The sequence below is a fragment of the Melozone crissalis genome, unplaced genomic scaffold (assembly GCF_028551555.1).
Source record: "Melozone crissalis strain CALT ecotype California unplaced genomic scaffold, PUWL_Pcris_2 ptg000063l_1, whole genome shotgun sequence".
Lineage (NCBI taxonomy): Eukaryota > Metazoa > Chordata > Aves > Passeriformes > Passerellidae > Melozone > Melozone crissalis.
Genome location: NW_026535841.1, coordinates 5729931 through 5754269, shown reverse-complemented (window position 1 = coordinate 5754269; position 24339 = coordinate 5729931). Strand labels below are relative to the sequence as shown.

Genomic DNA, 24339 nt, shown 5'->3' with positions numbered 1-24339 from the left:
GGCTCCGCCAGCCACCTCTCTGCCCCTCCTCGAGATTTCTGTGTCTTCACTTTGGTTTGGAATTTATTTATTTTCCTTTTTTTATTATTATTTTTACAGATGGTGTGGTTTTGTTTTGCTTTTTTCCCGTTAAACGGCCTCAACAGATCCCGGTCCCGCTCCGCCTCTCCCGGCGCTTCTCCCCGCCGCTCGTTTTGTGCCTTTTCTCCCACCGAAACCCCGCGCCGGAGCTCGGAGGGAAGGAAACAAAAATTCGTTAAAACGAAGTAAAACGGGTAAAAACCCGAATTAAAAATCCCCCGGTTGTTGGTTTGTATTTATCCGCGGTGCGGCTGTAGGGCTTGGTTTGTTTGTTTTCTTTTTCACAGCCCCCGGCGGTTCCAGCAGCACAGAGGGCACCCAGGAGCTGGGGCATCCCCGGGCACCTTCCCGGGCCCCTTTTCGGGCTGGGGAGGAGGAGGAGGAGAAGGAGCTGCGGGTGGGGGGCTTGGGGGCTGCGGGGGCTTTGTGCGGGCCGGGGGGGCCGCATTGTTCACTCGCTGTGCACGCCCGCGCTCACACTCACACTCACACTCACACTCACACACTCACACTCACCTCGTGTCCCCCCCCGCCCCAACAACACGGAAATTTCCATGTCCCAGCTGCCTTCCCCTTTTAACCTTGGTATTAATTTAGGACGGATCTTTTTAAACAGCCCTGTAATGCATTCAGACGCTGCTGGAGGTTTATCTTTTTTTTTTTTCTTTTTTTTTCTTTTTTTTTCTTTTTTTTTCTTTTTTTCTTTTTTTTTTTTTTTTTTTTTGTACCGTGGGTTATATTTACACCCAAAACAAAATAATTACACTTTTGTTGGCGAGAGAAAGCTGGTGATTAGACTGTGGCTCTTTGCAGCAAACCCTTTCTCAGTGGTACACCAGGACAATTTTTCACGGCTGGGTGAAATCAGACGCGGGAGGTAATGAATCCTGTGAGCTATTTAAATTTACAATTTGTAACGCAGTCACTCAGAAACGCCTATGGCCCGGCGAGGAGATGCTTGCTGGGTTTGTTTAATGTTAAAACCTGCCCCGTCCCCGCTCTTAGCAGGGGAAAGGAGGGGAGCGCGGGGGAGCGGCCCCGCGGAGCAGCGCGGAGAGAAGCGGAGCCGCCGCCTCCCTCAGCGCGCCCGGGCTCGGCATCCTCGGCATCCTCGACCCCTCCGTGATCACCGCCTACAACCCCAAAAATAGTTGGGAAAATCTACGGAGTCGGCGGCGGAGCATCCGAACAGATAGATAATTAATTACAAAACACAGGGGGAATATGCAAACCGCGTATTACAAATTCTACAGGGCTTAACTGATTGGAAACAGATTATTATCTTGTTTGTCTTTTGTCTGTTTCACTTATCCCTCTGCCGTCTGTTGTGTTGTAAGTTGATACACTTTATTCTTGAAAGGGGATTTTTTTTTTCCTTTAATAATATAGTAAATTCCATCAACATCTTGTATAAGCGACGCTGCTTCTCCACGCATTACCCTGTTAAGACACAAAAGGTTTATTAGTTACATATAGGCGGTCTTGTGGGCCCTGAATTACCATCTGTTACCGTGGGGGAATGTGGCTGGGGGGAGATTCTTGGGGCTCGGGATGGCTTTTCCCCTTGGATTTATCTATTCCTCGGCTTTCAAACGAAAAAGGAGCCGGAGAAGGCGGCGGGGAGCTGGGGACGGGGTGGGGGTCCCCGGGTGGGGGTGGAGGGGACAGAGGGTGGCGGGGAGGGGACCCACGGGGGTGCGTGGGCACAAACAGAGCGCGGGTGCCGCTCCCGCAGCCAGCAGGGCAATCCATAAAACCCAGATTATCCATGGGTTATCCATGGGGTACAGCCGCACTCCGCTCTCGGTGTCGGCCCTGGCAGCCCTGCCCGGGACACGCGTGTGCCCGCGGCTCTCCAGCCCCTCGACATCCCCGCCGTGCCCGAGCGGGGCCTGCCCGGTGCTCCCGATGCCCTGACCCCGCTGCCGTGCGGGATCCTGCCCCGAAATCCTGGAGGATGCGCTGGGAGCGGGCCCTGCACGTCCAGATCATCCCGAACATCCCCGCACATCCCGAACATCCCTGTACATCCTATACATCCTGCACATCCCGCGCATCCCGCACATCCCACAAATCCTGCTCATCCCCGCACATACCCGCACATCCCGCACACCCCAAATTCCCCCGGAGCGCCCAGGGAATGCCGCAAACTTGGGCAGAGCCCGCGGGAGCGCGGCCGCGATCGGCCCCGAGTCCGGTCCCTCCTCCTCCTCCTCCTTCCCGTGCCTTCGATTTTTTGCTCGTTTCTCCTCTTTTAAACTCGCTGCAGTTTTCATTTCCTTTCTTCTCTCTTCCGTGGCTTTTTTCCTTCTTTCTTTGTTTTCTTTTCTTCCTCTTCTTCTTCCTTGCTCCCTCTCTCTGGTGCTTTTCCTTCGCCCTTCCCTTTTGGTTTCCATTCTTTTCTATTCTAGCCGTTCTTTCTGTATTTTTATATCTTTCCTCAGTTTATTTTTCCTTTTCCCTTCTTTTTCCTGCATTTTCCCCCCATCTCTTCCTTGCCTTCTTTATTTCTGTGTATTTTGTTTTCGTTCATTTATTTCTTCTTTCTTTACTTCTTTGCCTTTCTTTTTTTTTTTTCTTCCTTTTTTTCTGTGGTTTTCCTCTGCCTCTTCTTAGTTCCTTCCTTTTTCGTTTCCGTTAATTTATCTTTCCTCATTCTCTCTCTCTCTTTTCCTTTCCCTTTCTCTATCTCTTTTTTCCTGCATACATTTTCTCCTTTTCCTCCTGCGCTTTTTCTCCTTTTATTTCCCTTTTCCTTCTCTCTTATTTTTCCTCCCCGAATCTCTTCTCTCTGTGTGTATTTTCTCATTTCGATTCTCCCTCTTTCCACAAACATCCCTACACACAAAACCTGCTCCGCTTCCCGCTGATGAAGGATTTGTTGAGATTTTGACATGGGGCTTTTCTGGGTTTTCTTTTTGTTGTTTGGGGATTTTTGGGGTTTTTTTGCCATTACCTGCAGAATTTCCCAGCACCAGCAGGCTCCACAGCCACGGGTTATTTCGGGCCGGAGCAGGGAAAATATTTTTTTTAAGTATATATTTTTAATATAAAAATACAAGGATTGTGATTATAGAAAATGAAGGGGAATGGGAAGGAATGTTCGGCCTTCACCTGCCCCTCCGCTTTCCTCCTCCTCTTCCTCCTTCCCAACCCGAAACCCCCGGGGAGCGGAGGCAGAGCTGCCCCAGGATGGATTTTCCTCCCCAAACCGGCGGGGAACGGAGGCAGAGCTGCCCCGGCCCCAGACTGGATCTTCCCCCGAAACCTTCGGGGAACGGAGCAGCGCTGCCCCGGCCCCGGGATGGATTTTCCTCCCCAAACCGGCAGGGAGCGGAGGCAGAGCTGCCCCAGGATGGATTTTCCTCCCCAAACCCTCGGGGAACGGAGCATTGCTGCCCCGGCCCCAGGATGGATTTTCCTCCCCAAACCCTGGGGGAAGGGAGGCAGCGCTGCCCCGGCCCCAGGCTGGATCTTCCCCCCGAACCCCCGAGCCCCGGCCGGGCCCGGCGCTGCCCCGTCCCTGCCGCGGGGTCTCGGCTCCGCCGCACCTGGAATTAAAGAGAAATCTCAGTGTGGGAGGGGGCGCGGCCGCCGCCCCCCGGGACTGCCCGGCCCCGCTTCCCCCGCCGGGCCCGGGGACAAAGCCGGGGAGCTCGGGGGGGCCGCATACCTCCGGGGGAACTTTTCATGTGCTCCGCTGCGGGAAGGAGCCCCCGGCCCCCTCCCCATCCCCTCCCCCGCCCAAATCGATCCCCCCCTCTTCTTTCTCCCACTTGTTGCTCTTGCAGACAAAAGCTTCCCTTCCCCTTGCGCGAAACGAAATAAACCCCCCAAAACCAGGTGATGCTCTGGCCCTGAGCAACTCGGGACCCCGCAACTCCTCCCCGAGCACCCCTTGAACAGAAACGAACGCAAATGAAAATAAAAATTAAAGGAAAAAACGGCGGGCCAGCGGATTTTCGGCCTTGCCCCCCCGGCCCCCCAGCCAGGTGCGTACTCACTTCGCGGCCCAGGTACAAGCCACCCTCAACAATAGAGGCGCGTTGTTTTTTTCCCTCTGTGCCAAGCACAAGGCTGGAGCCAATTTAGATATGCTATAAATTAAGAGGTTACCATGGTTACCGCCCCACCATTGGCCGCATCCCGGGTGACGCTGCCCTCGGCGTCACCAAATCTGAATAAGGATGCGCGAATTACTAAGGCGGGGGACAAAGCTGGCGATGGGGACAGCATGAGAGTGGCGGCGCGGCGGCGGCGGAGCACAGCGAGGCACCGGGGCTGCCGGCTGCTCGGGGGGGTTCATGCAGGACCCCTCCCGCTGCCGCAGAGCCCAGCAGCAGCGCGGCCGCCGCTCCGCCGCCTCCCGGGCCGCTCCGCACGCACCCACCGAGCCCGATTTCGGGGGCTGCTCGGTGCTGTGGTTGTTGTTGTTGTTGTTATTTCTCGGGGGTGGTGTGGATTATTCTTGGGGGGGGCATCGTTTTTTCCCTGCCGTCGTCGAGGCTCCGGAGAGAAGAGGGGGAAGAACTTGACAGCCGCCCCGCTGCCCTCCCCTGAGTTTTTTGTTGTTCCTTCTTCTGTATTTTGTTAGTTTTTGTTTTCTTTCGTTCGGGTTTTATTTTCTTTTGGGGTTTTTTTTTTTATTTTTATTTTGTATTTTATTTTTATTATCCTTTATTTTAATTTATTTGATTTCTTTTCATTTAATTTCATTTAATTTTAATTTTTTTCCTGCCTTTTTCTTTCTATTTTATTTTATTTTTCCATTCTTTCCCCCCGCTTTTTTTTTTTTTTTTTTTTTTTTGTTTGGTTGGTTGGTTTTTGGGGGGGGAATTTTTTTTTGTTGTTTGGTTTTTTTGGTTTTTATTCCTTTTTTTTTTGCCGCCGCCGTGTGCCGGCGCGGGGCTGGCTTCTCCTTTTGAGCGTCTCCATCCCCCGGCGGAGGTTATGATGGTGCATTGTGCGGGCTGCGAGAGGCCCATTTTGGACCGCTTCCTGCTGAACGTCTTGGACAGGGCATGGCACATCAAATGCGTCCAGTGCTGCGAGTGCAAGTGCAACCTCACCGAGAAATGCTTCTCCAGGGAAGGGAAACTCTACTGCAAAAATGACTTTTTCAGGTGAGTCCTCACCCCCACCCCAGCGGAGGGAGAGGAGCTCAGGGAGTTTTGGGGAGCTCAGGGGGTCCCCTCCGGTCCCTCCCGGATCTCTGTGTCCGGGGAGCCCCGGGGGGACCCGGCGGCCGCTGCTGCAGCCCGAGGAGGGGGCGGCGAGGCTGCGCCCCCTCCCCATCTCCCCACACCTTTCCCCGCATCTCCGCCGCTGCCCCCGCCCGTCCCGTGGCGTGGGGTGACACCGGGCACCGGTCTGGCACTGGGGTGACACCGGGCACCGGCCTGGCACCCCCAGCTCCCCCCGCACCGCAGGCCCCGCTGGAAGCGGTGCCCAAATCCCCCTCCCCGGGGATCCCGCACCTTAAACGCCCCTAATGAGCGCGATAAGGCCGGGAGGGAATTCGGGGCCGGCGAGGCAAAGGGGGGGCCGTGACTTATGGCTCCTAATGCTGGCACTACATCAACGTCACGGCCGGCAGCGACACGGGCACCGCTGGGGCCGCGGCCCGAGGGGAACAGGGGGCCCTGCGTGGGCACCCCGGGCCTGGCAGCCCCCGGGGACAGCCCCTGCTCCCCTTTCTGCCGGCAGAATTTTTGTTTCTGTGAGGTTTTTTTGTTTTCGTGTTTGATTTTAATTTTTGTTTGTTTGTTTTTTTTCATTTTCCTTGTATCATTATCCTTTTTGTTTGTTCGGTTGGTTTGGGGGGCTTTGTTGGAATTATTTAGTTGTTTTATTTTGTTGTGGGTTTTATGTTTTGTTCTTGTTGCTTTTTATTATTATTATTTTTTGGTGGGGATTTGGGTTTTGTTTTGTGGGGTTTGTGGCAGGTTTTGGTTGTTTGGTTTTGTCTCTTTTTTTTCTTTTCTTTTCTTCTTTTTTTATCTTTTTTTCTTTCCCTTGGGATTCGGATTTCCTGGATTTTTCTTTTAATTTTAAAAAAATCTCCTAGGGAAAAAAAAAAAAAAAAAAACCAACAAAATCACACCTAAACCCAGGCTCGCTCTGGGAAGGAAAGGAAAACCGGAGATTTACAAAGCATTCTTCCCGACCTGAAAAAACTCCCTCTCGGGTTGGGGAGCGGATGGGGATTTGGGGCCATGGGACGCTTTGGGGAGCGCAGCTCCCTCCTCCGCTGCCCGTTGTTCTGATCCCCGCACCCGCCGCTCCTTTTCCCGTCTCTCCGGCCGTGATCAGCCCCATTTTCGGGGATTTTCAGGCCGGATCCCCGGTAGGCACCGGCTGAAACGAAATCCTGCCCCGCAGAGTGCGGGGGGACCCCCGGCCCTTCTCCCCTCCCGCCCGTCCCTTCTGGGGCCAAACCCGTGCGAGGATGTTCGTGCGTGTCCCCCGAGCGTGGGGACACCCCAAACCCGCGCTGTGCCCGCAGCCCGGCCCCAGGGCTGGCGGGGATGAAGGCTCTCCTCATCCTCGCCCCGCAGGTGCGGTTCGCCCGTTCCCCCAAATCTTCCATGGGGACAATGGAGGAGATTCCCCCGGTGCTGGAGGAGCGGGGCTCCCGCGGGGGTTTGGGGAGGGGGGCTCGGTGCAGAGCACACACGCAGCCCCCGCCGCAGCCCGTCCTGCCCGCGGCTCCAGCTCCTCTCGCTTCTCTCCCCTTCCCAGGAGGTTTGGTACCAAATGCGCCGGCTGCTCCCAAGGGATCTCTCCCAGCGACCTCGTCCGGAAAGCCCGGAATAAAGTGTTCCACCTGAACTGTTTCACCTGCATGGTGTGCAACAAGCAGCTCTCCACGGGCGAGGAACTCTATATCATCGACGAGAACAAATTTGTTTGCAAAGAGGATTATTTGAACTCTCCCAGTTTGAAGGAAGGCAGCCTCAACTCAGGTACGAGCGGCTCAGCCCGCCCAGCGCTCCGTTCTCGCCGCCGGGCAGGAGGTTTGGATGTGTGGGGTGAGGGGTCGGCACGACCCCCGGTAATCCCGGTACCGGCAGCAGGGGCAGCGCCGAGAGCGCCGGGCACAAGCCCCGAGTGCCCGTTCCTCCCGGTGGAGGCGCCCCCAGGCCGGGCAGGACGTTCGGATTGGGCTCTCTACATTTGTGGGGCGAGGGGCTGCACCCCGCAGCCCATCGGGGAGGGAGCGATGCGGGTGAAAGGCTCGGAGCGGGTGGAACCCTCGGTGACGCCCCCGTGGGACGCGGACACGCGTGGGGCGCGCTCCCCGCCCCAGCCGCGGCTCTGCCGATCCAGCGGGGCTGCGGGGCGGGGGGAGCCGCGATCCCCCCCCCCCGAGGGCTGCCTCGGGAGCCCCCCACTCACTCCCTCCCTCCCCAGAGCCCCCCTGAGAATGTGCCCGCTCCCCCCGCGCCGCGGGCCTGATGCTTCGCCTCCTTTCACCCAGAGGCAAAGCTCCCATTTGACTTCCTTGGAAGCTGTCTCTGCGTCAGGAGAGCAGGGCCAGGCCCCCTCCTGCTGTCCCAGCCATGCCGGGCGCCCCTGCTCACCCCCTTCCGTGGGCTCTCTCTCCGTCCAGCACCCGGGGCCGGATCCTGCCACGCCAGTCAGTGGGGCCGCTGCTGTGAGCGAGGCGAGTAGAGCTTGGCCTTGGGGGGTGCTGGCTGAGGGTCCCCGGGGGGAACACGGGGCCTGGGGGCGGGGGGGTGAGCCAGGCTGGACACAGAGACCCGGGGGGCGCCCCGAACCCCCACAGGGCCCGGCTGCGTTTTTCCCGGCACGGGGATAGAGGGGCAGCGCGGGCATGGGGGGCACCCCCTGCCCAGCTCCCCCCGCAGAGCTGCAGCGGTGCCCGGTGGTGTTGGGGGGCGATGCTTTAGGGGGGCAGAGGCTGTCTGCACCCCTTGTGCCCTCCAGCACCCCCCAACCCCTCTCCGGGCAAGCAGAGGGGGACAGGAGAGGGGGGTCAATGTCTCCCCGAAGTCATCCACCCCCCCTTTCCTCTCTGGGTCTCCTTTACAGTGTCCTCATGTACAGACAGGAGTTTGTCCCCGGATCTCCAGGACCCCATGCAGGACGACACCAAGGAAACGGACAACTCGACCTCGTCGGACAAGGAGACCACCAACAACGAGAATGAGGAGCAGAACTCGGGCACCAAGCGGAGGGGGCCCCGCACCACCATTAAAGCCAAGCAGCTGGAGACCCTCAAAGCCGCCTTCGCCGCCACCCCCAAACCCACCCGCCACATCCGGGAGCAGCTGGCCCAGGAGACCGGCCTCAACATGAGAGTGATCCAGGTGGGACAGACAGACCGACGGGGGGGGTCCCGGGGGGGGGCACAGGGGGTCCCGGGGGGAGCCCGGACGGTTCCAGAGTGAGAACGGGCCAACCCCATTTGTGACAGTGGGAACGGGCCAACCCCATTTGTCCCTTCCAGCGCCACCTCAAACCCACCCTGCAGCCCCCCCACTCTCTCGTGGGTGAGCGGGGATCCCCCAGCCGTGGGAAGGGATGAAACACGAGGTGTTTCATTCCCGAAAAGCGGGGCCGAGCAGGATCCCCGGCGCGCCGGGAGATGGATGCTCCAGCTTTGCATCCACCGCGCTCTGCAGGCAGCCCGCACTTCCTCACCGCGCTGCCCCCGTGAAGAAAATCCCTGCGGAAATGTAGGGATTAATGGGCTTTAATAGAGGCATTAATAGGGGAGGACTCTCCGGCTTTGCCGGCAGCGGAGCTGCGATTCCCGGCTCCCGGCAGAGCGGAGCACGAGTCCCGCGGGAGCGCGCTGTGCCCGTCCCCCCGCGCTGCCCCGTCCCCGGGGGAGTCCGACAATAATCCAGGCGCCCCACCAGGCTGCTGAGGCGAGCGGTTCCGGAGCAGCAATGCCCGTGGAGAGGCGGCCACATCTCGCCTTCCCTTTTATTCCCATCCTCACCGCGGGCTGTTCTGAATCCCTGCCTGCTGCCGCAGGTGCTCATCTCCCTGCTCCCGCTTTCCGCCTGCTCCTGCCACGATCCAGATCCCCTTTTTTCCTTCCCACGATTCCTCCCTTCTTTCCCTTACACATGGGGGAAATTTCCCCCTCCTGCATTTTCCAGCTGCAGGGACAGGGAGGCTGAGGGTGTGCAGCTGCGGGAAGGAAGAGCCGGATTTTAAATAACCTGGTTGTTAGGAGTGTCCCCATGTACTTTTTGAGCAGCAGCAGGAAAGGGGGTCGGTGCTGATTAAAAAAAAAAAAAAAAAAAACAAACAAATAGATATTGGAAAAGCCGTGTGGGTGCAAGATGGTGACCCAGAGGGGTCCCTGCTCGCCCACCCGCGCTGGGCACTGACCGCAGCCGGGCCTCAGGTGTGGTTCCAGAACCGTCGGTCCAAGGAGCGGCGGATGAAGCAGCTGAGCGCGCTGGGCGCCCGCCGGCACGCGTTCTTCCGCAGCCCCCGCAGGATGCGGCCCCTCGGCGGCCGCCTCGACGAGTCCGAGATGCTCGGCTCCACGCCCTACACCTACTACGGAGGTGAGGGACCGTCCCTGCCCTGTCCCCTCCTGTCCTTTGTTCCTCCCATCCCGTTCCCCCCTCTCACACGCGTGCCCGGCCCCACGCACCCCCACGCCCCCCCGGCATTGCGGGGCCCCTCTCCCGCGAACAAAGCCCCAGCTGCGGGGCTTTTGTCCCCCTTTCAGGCCGCATTTGCTGCAATTACCTCGCGGGCCCGCAGCATATGGAGGGTCAGTGCGGGCCGGCCGCCCCCGCTGCCCCGGCGGCCCCGCAGAGCCCCCCTAAAATCTGCGCTTTCAAAGCCTCCGATCTGACCCGCGGCTTTCCAGGCACCCCTTGTTGCCCTGCAGTTAGTGTCCAGATCCCTTCCAAGCTGCTTAAACACATATATTAATTCCACATTTTATATATTTTTTAATGTATTTTTCCTAATATATATATATTAATGTATTTTTTCCTATTATATATATATTAATGTATTTTTTCCTATTATATATAATTTCCCCAAGATACATATATATATTCCCATTATATACATTTTCCCCGTTTTATATTTATTTTTGCTCATTCTGTTTATATCTATATTTTCCACATCCCCCTTTTTATATACATATATATAAATATATGCACGTTATTTTTTCCCCATTAATTAAGCACTAAACTGAGCCCATTTTCTCGGCCCCTTTCACCTCTCCCAGCCCGAATTCGCTGCTCTCCCTCACTCCAAAGAGAGGGTAAAGGAGAGGATGGGCAAAGACAGGATGATGGGCACAGCAGCTCTTAGCATGGGCTCATTCCTCTCAGGTTGGATTTAAATCCCACCCGCCCTTGGGGTCTCCGTTTGGGAGCCAGCAGAGCGTTTCGGAGGGGACAGCACGGGGCTGGTTTGGGGCGCAGCGGGATTTTGGGAGGTTTTTAGCCACAGGAGATCAAATTCATCCCTTTTCCCCCCTCCCCACAGATTACCAAGGTGACTACTACGGGCCGGGAGGCAACTATGACTTTTTCCCCCACGGGCCGCCCTCCCAAGCCCAGTCCCCGGCCGACTCCAGCTACCTTCAGAACTCAGGACCCGGCTCCACACCCCTGGGACCCTTGGAGCCCCCCCTAAGCGGACACCACTCCTCAGAAAACCAAAGGTACACGGATATGATCTCGCACCCCGACACCCCCAGCCCCGAGCCGGGCATGACGGGCTCGCTGCACCCCATTCCTGGCGAGGTCTTCAGCGGGGGGCCCAGCCCGCCCTTCTCCATGTCCAGCAATAGCGGCTACAGCGGGGCTCTGTCGCACCCCAACCCGGAGCTCAGCGAGGCGGCGGTGTGGTAGGCCCGGCCCGGGCACGCGTGTGCGTGTGTGCAGGGGGAAAAGCCCCCCTGGTCCCCCCGGCCCACGCGTGTCCCCTCCTCGCCCGCAGCAGCGGCTCCCCCGCCGATGCCCGAGCGCATCGCGGCATCTCCGCCCGCCCTCCCCATCCCGCACCCCGGGAGCTTGGGGCCACCCCGCTACCTCCCCCCTCCCGGCAGCTGCCCCCCGAGGCTTTTCGGGGGGCGGTGAGGGGTGCCCAGCCCTGCAGAGCCCGCCGGAGCCGGCCCAGCGCCTCTCGGACCAAAGCTGAACTCGCCTGGACACGGGTCCCGCACCGGGGGAGGGGCTGCGGCAGGGCTGCCCCTGCTCATTAGCGTCCTTTTTAATTATCCCCTACCACAGGAAAGGGGGGGAATGGGGAATAGCAGGAATAACCCCCCCGTGGCCCCTCCCTGGCCTCGTTTTTATTGTTCCCGTTTCACCCCCGAGGGGAAGGTGGGTTTGGAGCCGGATTTTGGAGCGGTGGGGACGATGGGGCTGAGCGGGGCCAGGCCCCAGTGACTGGCTGAGATTGGGCTCCCACGTGGTGGAACAGACACCAGAAACAGGAAAAAACACAACAACAACAAAATAAAACCCCAAACAAAACAATAAACCCCCGAACTAAACCAAGCCAAGCACAGCAGCAGAAATTTCACCCGAGCCTCGACGCCGAGTCCCGCCCCAACGATTCCCAGAGGCTCCGCCAATTTAAGGATGTATTATAGTTTTTGCTTCTAGTTTCTTTATTTTGTATAAAGGAGAAACAAATAAAGTATGTTTTTGTGTTTACTGATTATTTATTGTACTTTAGTCATCGGAGGCTCCGAATTTTTTCTATTTTGAAGGCAGGGAGGGGATGGCGCCGGGGAGGGGGGTGAGAGCATAGAGAGAGGGGGGGAATAAAAGGAAGGAGAATGGAAAGGGAAAGAAAAAAAAAAAAGTTGTTTTCTGAAAGCGTCGTGGGTTTCCTGTCCCCGCTGCCTCTTGCGGAGGCTGTTAGTGTGAATGGCTCTTGTTGTTCGATGTGAATAAAAAACCTTTTAGTTACCTACTGTTCGGTCACCTGGTCCCTTTCATTTTACTTTATTTGGATTTGTTTTAACGCAAGCCCGCGCGGAACGCTGGCCGGGCTCCCCCAGCGCTGCCCTGGGTGAGGGATGTGCACCTGCACAAGGTGATGCTGCTGCATCCCCATCCCTCCCCAGTTCCCCCCAGTCCCACAGCTCCCCGGCACTGGGAAGGGGCACATTACACCTTTCCCACAGCAGACAGCCCAATGCACAATTTCCTTCTCCCGAGGGGCACCCAAAACCCTCCCAGAGCAGCCCCAAGGGGGAACACCCCAAGTGTGGGTTCAGCAGTGCCAGCAGCAGCTTTTGCCCCATTTTCCCTGTGGGATCTCCTCTCCAGCACCCCGGTTCGCTCCCCTTCTCTCCTGCTTTCAATCCCTCAAGATATAAAAATAAAAAGTCCCAGGCAGGCTGCAGCTCTGAACTAATATTTAAAATGCAAAATCATGGCAGAGTTTTTCACCCCCCCCCATCAGCCCCCCCTGCTCCTTGTCTTGCAGTAAAACGATATAAACAGAATAAATTACCTTCCCTTGCTGGCTTACCAGAGTCCCTCTCTCCTGACCTGAATTTTAAGTCCTGGCTCGGTTGTAGCAGGGAGCAGCGATGATTTATGGAAAGCCAGCCACAGCTCTGCATATTTTCTCTGTTCAGCCAAGTGCTGGAATTTATCCTTCCTGTGCCATTACTGGCATTAATAACGGGGTGGCCAAAGAGCCACACCGAGCCCCCTCAGCCAGGAGCTGGGGCCAGCACAGACATTGGGGTTCCCTCACCCCCATCCCCAGGAAAAACACCTCCTTCCTTTTCCCAAACGGGGAAACTGAGGCAGGAGCACAGCTGGCTGCTCCAGCACTCCCAGGCTGTCAGTGCTGGCAGGCAATGGGGAATTTTCATAAGGGCAGGGTGATGTGTTGGTAAATAACCCACTCACAGCATCATTTTGAGGAGTATAAAATGATCAATCACTGGGTGAACACTGGATATTATTACTATTATTATTATTATTTTATTATGAATTCAGAATTCAAGGCATAGGGCTGAGGGCTGTTTTTAGGCTGCTGGGACACCCCATCTGTGAGACCTGGACAGAAGAGGCTGCAGGAGGGATGGGGGTGATGCTCCGAGCTCCCAGAGGATGGGACTCGGCAGGAGCAGCCATCCAAGCAGGGAAGATCCCAAGGAACAATCCCCGGCACAGAGCAGCTCTGCAGCTCCGAGCTGGGTGCAGGAGCCCAGCCCGGGGTCCCATCACCCCAGAGGTGCCAGGAAGGCGGCAGCACCCAGGATTCCTGCCTGTGCCCAGCTGCAGAGTGACAGAGCTCACCCTTAGGGGTGTCCCAGGCACATCCAAACCCCTCAGCTGGCTCCCAGATGAAGGCAAGGAGAGGGAAATCTCCTTGCTGGGTCACCCCAAACCCCCCATTCTGCCTGTACCTACCCCAGCAATGACCCCTCTGTGCTGAGGAATCACCATGGGGAGCTCCTGACTCCCCTGACCCCCCTCACCAAGCAAAATAATGAGAATAAATTCCTTCTAAAAGCTATTCCATTTTGTTTTCTTTCTCTTTTCCTGACCTTCTTGCCTTTTTTTTTTTTTTTTTTTTTGGGGGGGGGAAGGGGGAAGGTCTGCAGAAGGTGGAAAGTAATCAGGTTTTGGACCCGGGATAAAAAATAGCCCGAGTAGGTTGGGCTGACTCCCTATAATTAATAGTGTGCCTCGTAATAGGATTCTCCAGCCTTCGGTGCTCCCTGGAAACACCTTTTTACATAAGGTATTGCTCAGGATGGAGTGGCAGAGCTGTGATTTATGGGGGTTTGGCCTCCACCCAGCACCTGGGAAGGTGCAGGGCAAGGGGCTGAGGCAGGGAGGGGCTTCAGGTCAGGATTTGTGGGGGATGTGGGCGAGCTGCTCCTGGGGCTGGCACCCTCCTGCTGCAAAGGGAGGAGGATGAGAGGGGTTGGGGGCAGCAAAATGCTTTTCTCTCTGCCCAAAGCACAGGGCACAGGGGAACCGGAGAGCAGGGGAGCACCAGCAGGAGCAAAATCACTCAGAATGGGAGGAAGGAAAGGGGAGATGTGTTGAGAGGACACAAAAAGAACCCCAGGAGGCGCCACAGCAAAGGCGCAAATGCAAACACAGCGCTACAGAGAGAATCCCCTTCTCTCTTTCCCGGGGGAAAGGGAGAACGGATAAAAGAGTGAGATGGGGGAAAAAAGGGGGATCTTAGGGGGTCTAGGATGGGGTATATCCCTTCCGCATGTCAGAGCGCCTGGGAGCCCGCGGGTGTTAAACCCGGCCGGGGATTCCCGTGGATAAATCACCCTAACAAGAGCGCTGTTCTCGCCTGGCCACAGCCAACGTGGCAGGAACGGGAGAGGATTGTAATAATTAATAATCATTACAATAATAATGCATAAAGACAGTAGCACAGTAATTAGTCAGAGAGGGAGCGTTTGCTAATTGAGGAGGGGAGCTGCAGCCTGGGGAGGGAGGAGAAAGGGACACAGGGGAATACCTGGCACGTCCCAGGGGAAAAATGGGACGTGTGGGGTGCTCCAGTCCCCCCTCAGCACAGGCACCACCCCCGTGCCTCAGTTTCCCCCTTCCTGCATGAGCGCCGCTTGCTGCAAAAAGCTGCATGAGGAGCCCCGCGTCCCCAGGCTTTATTTCTGTTCTTTGGGAAGGAAAGCGAGCCGGGCGCTCCAGGCGGGCTCTGCCCGGTGTCAGTGCAGCCCCAGCTGGCTCTGCAGGGCCCGCAGCCGGCCCGTGTGGATGTTGCTGCCGCCGCACACCACGAGCAGCACGGGGCGCAGCGGGCTCGGCAGCCGCCCCTCGCTCTGCAGCCGCTGCAGCCGCCCCGAGTACAGCACGGCCAGGGGGGCTCCGCACGCCGGCTCCACCAGCGCCCGCTCCTCGTCTGCGGGGACACAGCGGGACATGGGGCACACAGCGAGGGACAGCTCGCCCGGCACACGGCGGCCCCAGCGCCCGGCGGTGTCCCTGTCACCCTGACCCCGGCAGTGTCCCTGTCACCCGGACCCTGGCAGTGACCCTGTCACCCCAACCCCAGTTGTGTCCCTGTCACCCTGATCCAGTGTCCGGCGGTGTCCCTGTCACCCCAACCCCAACCCCCAGCAGTGTCCCTGTCACCCTCACCCCAGCGCCCGGTGATGTCCCCGTCACCCTGACCCCAGTGTCCCCAGTGCCCGGCAGTGTCCCTGTCACCCTGACCCCAACTCCGGCGCTGTCCCTGTCACTCCCGACCCCGGTGGTGTCCCTGTCACCCTCACCCCAGTGCCCAGAGGTGTCCTTGTCACCCTGACCCCGGCTGTATCCCTGTCACCCCGAATCCAGCACCCCCAGGCTCCGGCAGTGTCCCTGTCACCCTGGCCCCGGTGCTGTCCCTGTCACCCGGCTCACCCAGGAACTGCTGCACAGCCCTCACGGCCTCCTCGTCCTGCACCACCTGCGAGATCACCTGGCACTCCCGGGCACATTCCAGCGCTCGCGCCGCCACCGTCTTGGCTCCCAGGCAGGTGGCCACGCTGGGACACAGGGACAATGCGGTCAGGGCGAGGACACCGCCGAGCCCTGCCAGCTCCCTGCGCGCCCGGCTGCTCACCTGGTGATGTCGGGCAGGGTGACGAGCCGGCCGGCCTTGAGCGCCTCGTGGAAGCTGTGAGCGCCCAGCGTCTCGGCGGCGATGACGGGGACATCCTGCCAGCCCACCTGCTGCAGGCCGGCCACCACCCCGGCCAGCAGCCCCCCGCCACCCACCGCCACCACGATGGCGCCTGGCTTGTCCTCCAGAGAGTCCTTCAGCTCCCGGACCAGGCTGGCGTGACCCTCCCTGCAGGGGCAGGGACGGGAGGATGCAGCCCGGGGGCTCCCCTGGGTCCCGGGATGGGGACAGGAGCTGGGGATGCAGCCCGGGGGCTCCCCTGGGTCCCGGGATGGGGACAGGAGCTGAGGATGCATCCCAGGGACTCCCCGGGGATGGGGACAGGAGCTGGGGATGCAGCCTGGGGACTCCCCGGGGATGGGGACAGGGACAGGAGCTGAAGATGCAGCCCGGGGGTTCCCCTGGGTCCCGGGGATGGGGACAGGAGCTGAGGATGCAGCCCGGGGGCTCCCCGGGGATGGGGACAGGAGCTGAGGATGCAGCCCAGGGGCTCCCCTGGGTCCTGGGAATGGGGACAGGGACAGGAGCTGAGCCCTGGCAGCACTCACCACACCAAGGGGTGGTCGAAGGGGGGGATGATGACCCAGCCCTCTGTCTTAGCCAGCTCCTGGGCTCTGCTGTTGGCATCATCCCACACCTGGTGAGGGCAAGGGGGGCTCAGCTGGGCTCCACAGAGCCCTCACAACCCCGGGATGGGCCCCTTGTCCCTGCGGGGCTGGGGGACACCAGAACGGGTGAGGGCTCCCAGGGTGACCCTGCTGCGATGCTGGGGATGCAGGGGGGGGGCATTTCGGGATGGGGTTCGCACCAATGAGCAGCTGAGCTCAGGCTCAGCCCTCTCTGGACCCCCCCAGACCCCGTTTTTGGGGGTACCTTGCCGTAGACCTCGACGGTGGCGCCCAGTTCCTGCAGCTTGCGCACGGCGGTGGGGCCACTGCTGCTGGGCACCACCACGGTGATGGGCATGGCCAGCTCCCGCGCCGCCAACGCCGCCGCCAGCCCCGCGTTCCCTCCTGCCCAAAGGGAGGGGACTCAGCCGCGGCTCGGCCCCCCCGGACATCCCCACATCCCCCAGGAGCGTCCCCAGCTCGGGGCGGCGTTACCTGAGGAGCAGACGAAGTGGCGGCAGCCCTTCCTGGCAGCCTGAAAGGAGCAGACAAACAGGGGAGGGGGCGGCTGTGTGCCCGCACTGTGCCCCCCGCGAGGGCAGCAGCACCCCCCGCACACCCCGTGCCCACACTCACAGCCTGGCACAGGTGCCCGATGCCCCGGATCTTGAAGGATCCCGAGGGCTGGACGTTCTCCATCTTCATGAAGACCTTGGTGCCCGCGGCCTTGGAGAGGGACAGGCTCTCCAGGACGGGTGTGACGATGTGGAAGGGCTTCTGGGGCTTCTGGCCCCCGGCCGGCTGGGCTGCCATGGCCTGGCGGGGGATGTCCTGCCAGGGACAGGCGGTGGAGTCACCAGCTGCTCCGATAAGGACAGGGCTGTCCCCAGTGTCCCCTCCCGTCTCTAGGATGCAACAGCTCTCCCTGAAGGATCCCAGCACAGGCTGTGCCACCCCCTCCTGCACCCTGGCGGTGTCCCCAGCCCCGGTGTCCCCAGGTGCACAGCTTGGCCTGTCCCCAGGCTGGGGTTACCTGCTGTCCCATGGGCTGTCCCCAGGCTGGGGTTACCTGCTGTCCCAGGGGATGTCCCCAGGCTGGGGTTACCTGCTGTCCCGGGAGATGTCCCTGCTTGTCCTCACCCACACACAGAGGGACAGGTGACGTCTGAGGGGCCGTGCCGGTGTCCCCGGGTCGCCGTGCTCAGTCAGGCAGGGGGCAGAGCCCGGACATTGCCCTGGTGTTCGCTGTTTGCTCAGCCCTGGGCGGGTTTTACAGCCGGTGACCCGCGGGGACAAACACGTGTGGCCCTGCCAGCTCTCACATGCCCCGGGACGGGATGTGGGCTCCCAGGAGATGGGGGAAGAGGAGAGGCAGCTCACAAATGAGTTTGGGGGCCCTCAAGGGTTTGCACTGGGTATTATCTGATCTGGACTAAAACACGTACCAGCAGACTTTAGGATTTTTGCCCTGGTGTAGCCAGGGCAGCCTGCACACCCCAAACTCCAGCCAAAACAGCTCTGATTGCCTCCAAACAGCCATCACACCCCTCTGCTCACCCTGCCAAGCCCCACCCCATGGCAGCCCTTCAATCCTCTCCCAGGTTCCCATCTCCAGCTGGGTGAGACCCCCGGGATGAGCCCCCTGCCCCAGCTGGCCATGTGGGCACCCCAGGGGCAAAGATCCCTTGGGGAGGGGCTGTCCCGAGTGACCCAGGCAGGGCTGGCCCAGACCCAAGGCCCAGCAGCCCCCAGGCAGAGCATGCAGAGCCCCCTCCCTCCCTCTGGGACCCCTCCTTGTCACCCAGCCCCGGTAAAAGTCCTACCTCTGCTCGGAGGGGCTGGTTCTGTGCACAGCAGGCAGGGAGGAGGAGGAGGGTGGGATCTGGAGGAAGCGCCAGGCCTGGCCCGCAGCCCCGCAGCCGCAGGAGGCTCCTCTGCTGTTCTTGGCAAGCTGGAGTGGCCTGGAAGCAGAGGGCACAAGGAGTCCTGAGGGAGGGACACTGAACTGGCACCAACACAGGCCAAACTGGGAGCGCTGGGAACCCCACACTGTGCCAGCTTTGCCCCAGTGCCAGGGACACTGCACTGGGACAAACACAGGCCAAACTGGGAGCACTGGGAGCCCCACAGCGTGCCCAGGTCTGCACACAGCAGTGAAAACACAATATGGGATTTCAGTGCCCTGACCCAAACTGGGCTGCAAACCTCCCCAGAGCAGCAGCGCTGGCAGGCAGAGAGCAGGGACAGAGCTCTGGGGCTGCCCTGCTCCTCATGGGGCTGAGCTTTGGGGCCAACAGAACATCCCTGGGCTCCTGAGAGCAGCACAGAGCACAGCACTGCCCCTCTGCAGGGCCGCACTGCTTTTGGGACACAGGGGCCTGGAAAGGGGAGCAATGAGGGCGATTTCCTGAATGAGGGCATGGGGGGGACACAGCTCCAGCTCCTCTGGAGCCCTTGGAGTGACCCCCTCACCTCATGCAGGCACTCCCATGAGGGTGGGACAGCAGCAGGAGCCTGTCCCAGCTCACAGGGGTGAGGCTGGAGACCCCCTTGGGAGGACACCCCACACCCCAGCTCAGCCCCGGGTGCTCCAGGGTCCCTTTGCACCCCACAGCCACCTCCCCGTGCCTGTCCTGCTCCCCTTGGCTCCATCCCTGCCATGAGGAGGGCATGCCAGGCTGTCACCTGCTCATTTCCCTTGGCCAGCGTCCCGGCTGACACTCTGGCAGCAGCTGGGATAGTTTGTAACAACTTTTTGTTTGTTTTTCCATGTTTAAGGAAACAAAGAAAGGGAATCAGCAACACTGTCGCATTTCCAACACGCCCTGTTCCTCCTTGCTGCTCACCTCCCAGGTGGTGATCTGTCTGGGGAAACTGAGGCACGGGGAGCCCAAAAGCAGCCCCCCCCACCATGGGGACACGAGGGGACACAGGCTTACCTGCAATCTGTCCCAGCACAGCAGGGTACAGACACCCACCTTCCCCAGGGCACCCATGCCAGTTTTTGGGTTGCCAGCACCCCAACAGCCCAGAGCTGCTCCCTCCCACCCCCCTGCAGCCTCCAGGGCCCCCAGCCCCGGTGGGAACCCGGTGCCTTCAAAGCTCTGCCGAGGCACAGCTCATTAATCCCCCAGTAATGACCTCGTTATTCCTAACGAGCCAGAGCGGATCAAGGGAGCTGCCTAAGAGGATTTTGCAGCTTTTGGGGACGGGGCACACAGGTGCCAGAGGAGAGGAACACAAAAGGCAGGATGAGGATGGTCTGCCACTCCTGGGGGTGAGAGTGGGGCTCCCCCATCCCACAGCAGAGAACTCTGCACCCCAAAAGTCTCACTGGGCACAGGCCCTCCCACCAGCAGAGGAGATCACCCTGTTAATGGGGAGAGGGCAAGACCCCTGAGTGAGCCCAGCCCTAACAAAGCCACCAGAGAGCCTCAGCAGAGGGCAAAGCACAGCCACCAGCACAGAGCACTTTATTATTTACCACAGCCAAACCAGCTCACTGCCCTCCTGTCCACGCTAGGGGCGAGCCCCAGCCTCCCAGAGGATGCCCCTTTTCCAGGGAGAGCCCCCCAAACCAGGCATCAGCACCCAGGGAAGAGCCTGGAGAGCCCCACAGCAGGGAGGGGACACGCTGGGCTTGTGCAGCACAGCCAGGACCCCCAGAGGCAGAAAGAACAGGGGGGGACCCTGTTACACAGAGGTGAGAGCCCCCAGACCCACAGAGGGATCCCCCACAGGACAGACAGATGGACGGGACCAGCGCCTGCTCAGTCCCAGTGGACCTTGACTGGGGGGAAGGTCCAGAGGTCGGGGTGGCCCATGTGCAGCAGGGAGCTGCACGGGGACGCGCTCCAGCGGAAGGGTGGCACGTCATCCCACGCGGGGCCGCTGACTGCCACCAGCCCGAAGGAGGGCACCATGCCCGAGGAGGTGACCTGCAGAGGGGACACGGAGCAGGGCAGCGAGTCAGCACTGGGCACAGGCTGCACAGCCCCAGAGGAGCCCCTGTGGGGCGGGCAGGGCTGCCTGGCTGGCACACCTTCATGTCGATGCCGCCGTGGCAGCGCTGGCGCAGGGCGGGGAAGGGGTAGGTGCCGTTGGCAGGGTTGAGGTCGGAGCGGGCAGAGATGGCGTTCTCGGCGTTCTGGGGCGGGTCACAGCCCCTGCACCGCGACAGGGGGTCCTGCAGGTAGTTGTTGGACCTGCAGAGGGAGGGGACAGAGCCCAGTGAAGACAGAGAAAAAGCCCACAGAGCACAGAAAATCCCTTGGTGGAAGTTCCTCAGGGAATTCCAGGTCTCCCGGCACACACCGCATCAGGCGGATCATGGAGTCCAGGTCGTGGACCTGTGTCTGGTTCCGGCGGAAGATCTGGGCACGAGGGTTCTTGTCATAGGTGAACCAGTCACCGTATTTCCTCACCAGCTCAAGGTTCCCACTGGTGTTGAAGATCTGCTCAAAGTACCTGGGGAGGGGGAACCCAGCAAGCTGGCACCAAGGGGGGGTAAGGTGGGCATGGCTGCCCTTCTTTCCAGGGCAAGCCACAGGGAGGGATGGCACTCACGGCACGTTGTAGCTGGCCCAGTAGCCCTGCTGGTACAGCAGCTTTGTCTGGTCAGCCACCACCACCAGGCCCCTGTGCTGGGAGAAAGAGCATTGGTCAGAGCAGAGGGGGAAAAGTCACTGGGGATGGGGGGGGCATGCTGGGGTGGGGGGAACACACGCTGGGGGTCCCCACCCCAGCCAGAGGTGCTGGGCACCCATCACCTCAGTACCAGCACCCCAGAGCCTTTAGCCACAGACAGCCCTATTGCCCTGTGACCACCCACTGGGCTGGGCAGGCACCACCCTCAGGGCTTTCCCAAACCCACAGGGATGAGAGAGGAGACAGCAGGGCTCAGGGAGGAATGGAGCCACTCACGGGATCTGCTCCAGCACGGTCAGCACGCCTGGCGGCGGGCTTGCACTGCCCGGTGTGAAGGTATTGTAGTCCACCACCATCCACTGGTTGTTGTACCTGGCATGGAGAGCAAGGAATGCATCCCTCTGGCAGCCTGGGCACCCTCCATCCCATCCCACTGATGCCTTCAGTTTTAGCTTTTCTATGTTTCAGATTCTGTGCTGCTTTAGTGTGTAGTTCTGACCTTCATATCAGGGGATGGTGAGCTCTCTTCATAGAGCAGGGAGACAAAGCAATTCCTTCTCTATCTAGGGACCAAGGACAAATGATCCAAATCTCAGGCCCAAGAACATAAACAATGGTGGACTGAAGAGGGAAAAACAAGGAGGATTGGACTTCATAACCTAAAGCTGTAAGTGGATAATTAATTCCAATGTGCAAATGGAGCAGAACTGATCAAAGTAAGAGACCTCGTGCCCGGTCGTGCATTTTGTGACCATTTTGGTTCATCCTGGGTGCAGCCCTGCTTGGGCTCTTGTGCTGCCCAACATGCATCCATTGAGGCTTTTAATAAATCCCTGCTTTATTCTTTACCCCTGTTGTAGATCAGCCTTCCCAAGGCCCCACCATCCCCACTCCCAGCCCACTCACGTGCCGCTGTTGAAGCGCCGGAACAGCGCGGCCCACTCGGGCCCGCTGCGGGCCAGCCTGTTGGCCACGATGTTCCTCAGCCACTCCAGCACGCTGCCCCGGGGCTCCAGGTACTTCCACAGGGCCGGGTTGTTGTTGCCAATGGTGGTTTCCAGCGTGACCTGCAGGGCAGGGAGCGATGGGGAGGGCAGCAGGGCCGGGGAGAGGCGCAGGAGGAGCAGCCCCACTCACCAATCCGCTGCTGAGGATGTAGAAGTCATCCATGGAGAAGATGGTGCCGGGGTAGGAGGAGAACACCTGGACGCTCCCAGGGATCTGGGATTTGCCTGCAGGGGGGATGCAGAGTGTCAGAGGGGGGCTGTGAGGCGCAGCCCCCCCAGCCCAGCCCAGCCCACGCACCGCCGGCCGAGGCGCGGAAGGGCAGCGTGTACTTCTTGATGACGCGCAGCATGGCCTGGTAGGAGCTCCAGGTGTCGTGGGCCACCAGCAGGTCCCGCTGGCCCGGCAGCAGCTTCACCAGGGCCGAGCAGGAGCCCGAGCCCAGCACACGCTGAGGGGAAGAGCGGTTCAGGGCAGACTCCAGGTCCTCCAGGTCACCCCCCAGCTGCAGCAGCCTGGGGGGAAGCAAGGTGTAAGATGTCAGGTGAGGGGTGCCCCAGGCCTGGAGCTGAGCTGGCTCAGAGCTCTCTGTCTGTCTGTCCATCTCCACCACACCCAGGGCAGGCGCTTGTGCTGGCAGCACCCTGGTAGCATGAGCAGGGAGGAAAGGGGGAGCACTGAGGCAGGGGCTGTGGGGGGAACCCTCCACCCAGACCATGGGGTGGGGAAGAGGACAACCTGCCTTGGCTCCAACCTGCCTCAGCAGAAGACAAATGCCCAGAAAAGGTGGACTGGGAGTAGAACTGGCTGCTCCTGGACATGCAGGAACTGTCCCCACAGCACTCCAAACCCCGGGACAACCCTTCCCCACTCTCCCCCAGCTCTGAGAAGGAGCTTACAGGAAGCCAAAGGGTGCCAGGGTGATCCTGCCCCTGGGGAAGTCCAGGCGCCCGTTGTAGCTGTCCTCCAGCCCCTTCAGCTGCAGCAGGGCCAGGCGCACCTGGGGACAGGGGACAGAGCTGGCACTGGCTCCTGCGAGGAGGGAGGCTGACAGGGTTTGGGGTTCAGGCTCCCTCATTGCCCCAGGGGACAGAGCAGATCAGGTGGGTCTCAGTGCTGCTGCAGAGGCACATGGGGGAAGTGTCACTCTCAGCAAGGTCATGACTCAGCACCCACAGCCAAGGGTGACAAAGCCACCTCCTGTGCACCCCAACTGCAGCATGCGAGGCTCTGGCGAGGAGAAAGTCACGAGTCACCTCTACTCACCCCAGGAAGGAGCATGAACACATCCCTGTCATCCCACCTGGAGCTGGGCCAGGACAGCTCGCTGTCCTGAGCTGTGCCCTGGGCTAAAGGCCCAGGAGGACCCAGGGGGGCTTCCCTGGTGGGGGCTCCCCATCCTCACCTGGTGCCAGTACTCGGTGTCCTGCCCTTTCTCCATCTGCTCCTCCATCCAGGCCAGGTTGGCCTCCAGGTAGCTGCGCAGCTTCTGGCAGTACTCGCTCTCGTACTTGAAGGGGCCGCAGTAGCCCACCATGGTGTTCATCCAGTGCATGTACATCAGCTGGGGACAGGGCAGGCTGTCACCGCCGAGGACACCCCGGGAGGCACCAGGACACGCGTTCCTGGACGGGTCCCCCTTACCTGCTCGGTGACGGCAGCCTCGGCGAGCCCGGCGGCGTAGGCCTGCAGGCTGTCATTGTACGAGGCGTTGGTGGCCACCTCCAGGAAGGCCCAGCTGTGGGGACACGGCCGCGGGGGTTACGGGCATGGCTGGGACGGGGCACCCCACCCACCACGGCTCCCCCGCGGCCACCCCATCCCCGCTCAACCCTGTCCCGTCCGGTCCGGCTCGGGTCATACCCGACGTGCGGGATGCGGTCATCGAGGCTGGCCCAGGCGACAGCGGCGGGGTGGCGGCCGGGGAGGACGCGCAGCCGCTCGGAGCCGGGCTCCAGCAGCACGGAGACATTGCGGGGCACCGGGGACGGGGCTGCGCCGGCCGGGACGGCGGAGAGCAGCGGGGAGAGGAGCGGGGACAGCAGCGGGGAAAGCAGCGGGGAAAGCAGCGGGGACAGCAGCGGGGACAGCAGCGAAGCCAAAAGCAGCGCCCGCGGGGCCGCCATGGCGGGGACACCGAGGGGCGGGGCTAGGGGGGACCACGCCCCATCAACACCGGGGCGTGTGAATGGGCGGGGATGGGCGGGGCTTCGTTGTGACCACGCCCCGCTACGCTCTGTTGTATTAGCGGGGCGGGGCTGGATTGGGGCGGAGCTTCAGTGTGGCCACGCCCTCATAGGAGTATCAACTGGATGGCCCGATTTGGGGGCGGGGCGTTGCATTGGCCACGCCCCACAGC

General features: G+C 60.2%; 4 protein-coding genes across 4 annotated transcripts in view; 1 reads left to right on the top strand and 3 right to left on the bottom strand.

Annotated features, from left to right (window-relative positions):
• The window catches only part of TPCN1 (two pore segment channel 1), a 228889-nt gene that overhangs the window by 155386 nt on the left and 49164 nt on the right, over positions 1-24339 (bottom strand). The gene's annotated exons all lie outside the window — the stretch shown is intronic.
• On the top strand, positions 5032-10943 carry LHX5 (LIM homeobox 5). Its single transcript, XM_054289014.1, has 5 exons — positions 5032-5204; positions 6823-7046; positions 8137-8414; positions 9467-9632; positions 10576-10943. Exons 1-5 carry the CDS (start codon positions 5032-5034, stop codon positions 10941-10943), a joined length of 1209 nt encoding a protein of 402 aa, XP_054144989.1.
• On the bottom strand, positions 14688-18162 carry SDSL (serine dehydratase like). The gene is made up of 9 exons (XM_054289015.1): positions 18152-18162; positions 17434-17587; positions 16965-17159; positions 16824-16863; positions 16594-16733; positions 16269-16357; positions 15661-15888; positions 15459-15583; positions 14688-14955 (listed from the first exon to the last, which is right to left on the bottom strand). The coding sequence occupies exons 3-9, from the start codon at positions 17139-17141 to the stop codon at positions 14762-14764; spliced, it is 993 nt and encodes a 330-aa protein (XP_054144990.1). The 5' UTR covers positions 17142-17159; positions 17434-17587; positions 18152-18162; the 3' UTR covers positions 14688-14761.
• On the bottom strand, positions 20066-24115 carry PLBD2 (phospholipase B domain containing 2). Its single transcript, XM_054289013.1, has 12 exons — positions 23844-24115; positions 23625-23718; positions 23386-23544; positions 22880-22980; positions 22281-22495; positions 22113-22207; positions 21882-22042; positions 21252-21347; positions 20895-20966; positions 20643-20795; positions 20371-20533; positions 20066-20266 (listed from the first exon to the last, which is right to left on the bottom strand). The coding sequence occupies exons 1-12, from the start codon at positions 24104-24106 to the stop codon at positions 20099-20101; spliced, it is 1740 nt and encodes a 579-aa protein (XP_054144988.1). The 5' UTR covers positions 24107-24115; the 3' UTR covers positions 20066-20098.

Excerpts from the sequence above, each read along its gene's own strand:
- PLBD2 (XM_054289013.1), bottom strand. The coding sequence starts at position 24,106 with ATGGCGGCCCCGCGGGCGCTGCTTTTGGCTTCGCTGCTGTCCCCGCTG. Across the intron at positions 22,981-23,385 it reads ACACCGAGTACTGGCACCAG|GTGCGCCTGGCCCTGCTGCA; the intron begins GTGAGGATGGGG and ends CCCTGTCCCCAG. Across the intron at positions 20,967-21,251 it reads ACCGTGCTGGAGCAGATCCC|GGGCCTGGTGGTGGTGGCTG; the intron begins GTGAGTGGCTCC and ends CTCCCAGCACAG.
- LHX5 (XM_054289014.1), top strand. The coding sequence starts at position 5,032 with ATGATGGTGCATTGTGCGGGCTGCGAGAGGCCCATTTTGGACCGCTTC. Across the intron at positions 7,047-8,136 it reads GGAAGGCAGCCTCAACTCAG|TGTCCTCATGTACAGACAGG; the intron begins GTACGAGCGGCT and ends TCTCCTTTACAG. Across the intron at positions 9,633-10,575 it reads GCCCTACACCTACTACGGAG|ATTACCAAGGTGACTACTAC; the intron begins GTGAGGGACCGT and ends CCCTCCCCACAG.
- SDSL (XM_054289015.1), bottom strand. The coding sequence starts at position 17,141 with ATGGCAGCCCAGCCGGCCGGGGGCCAGAAGCCCCAGAAGCCCTTCCAC. Across the intron at positions 16,358-16,593 it reads CCGTCGAGGTCTACGGCAAG|GTGTGGGATGATGCCAACAG; the intron begins GTACCCCCAAAA and ends TGCCCTCACCAG. Across the intron at positions 15,584-15,660 it reads ACCCTGCCCGACATCACCAG|CGTGGCCACCTGCCTGGGAG; the intron begins GTGAGCAGCCGG and ends CCTGTGTCCCAG.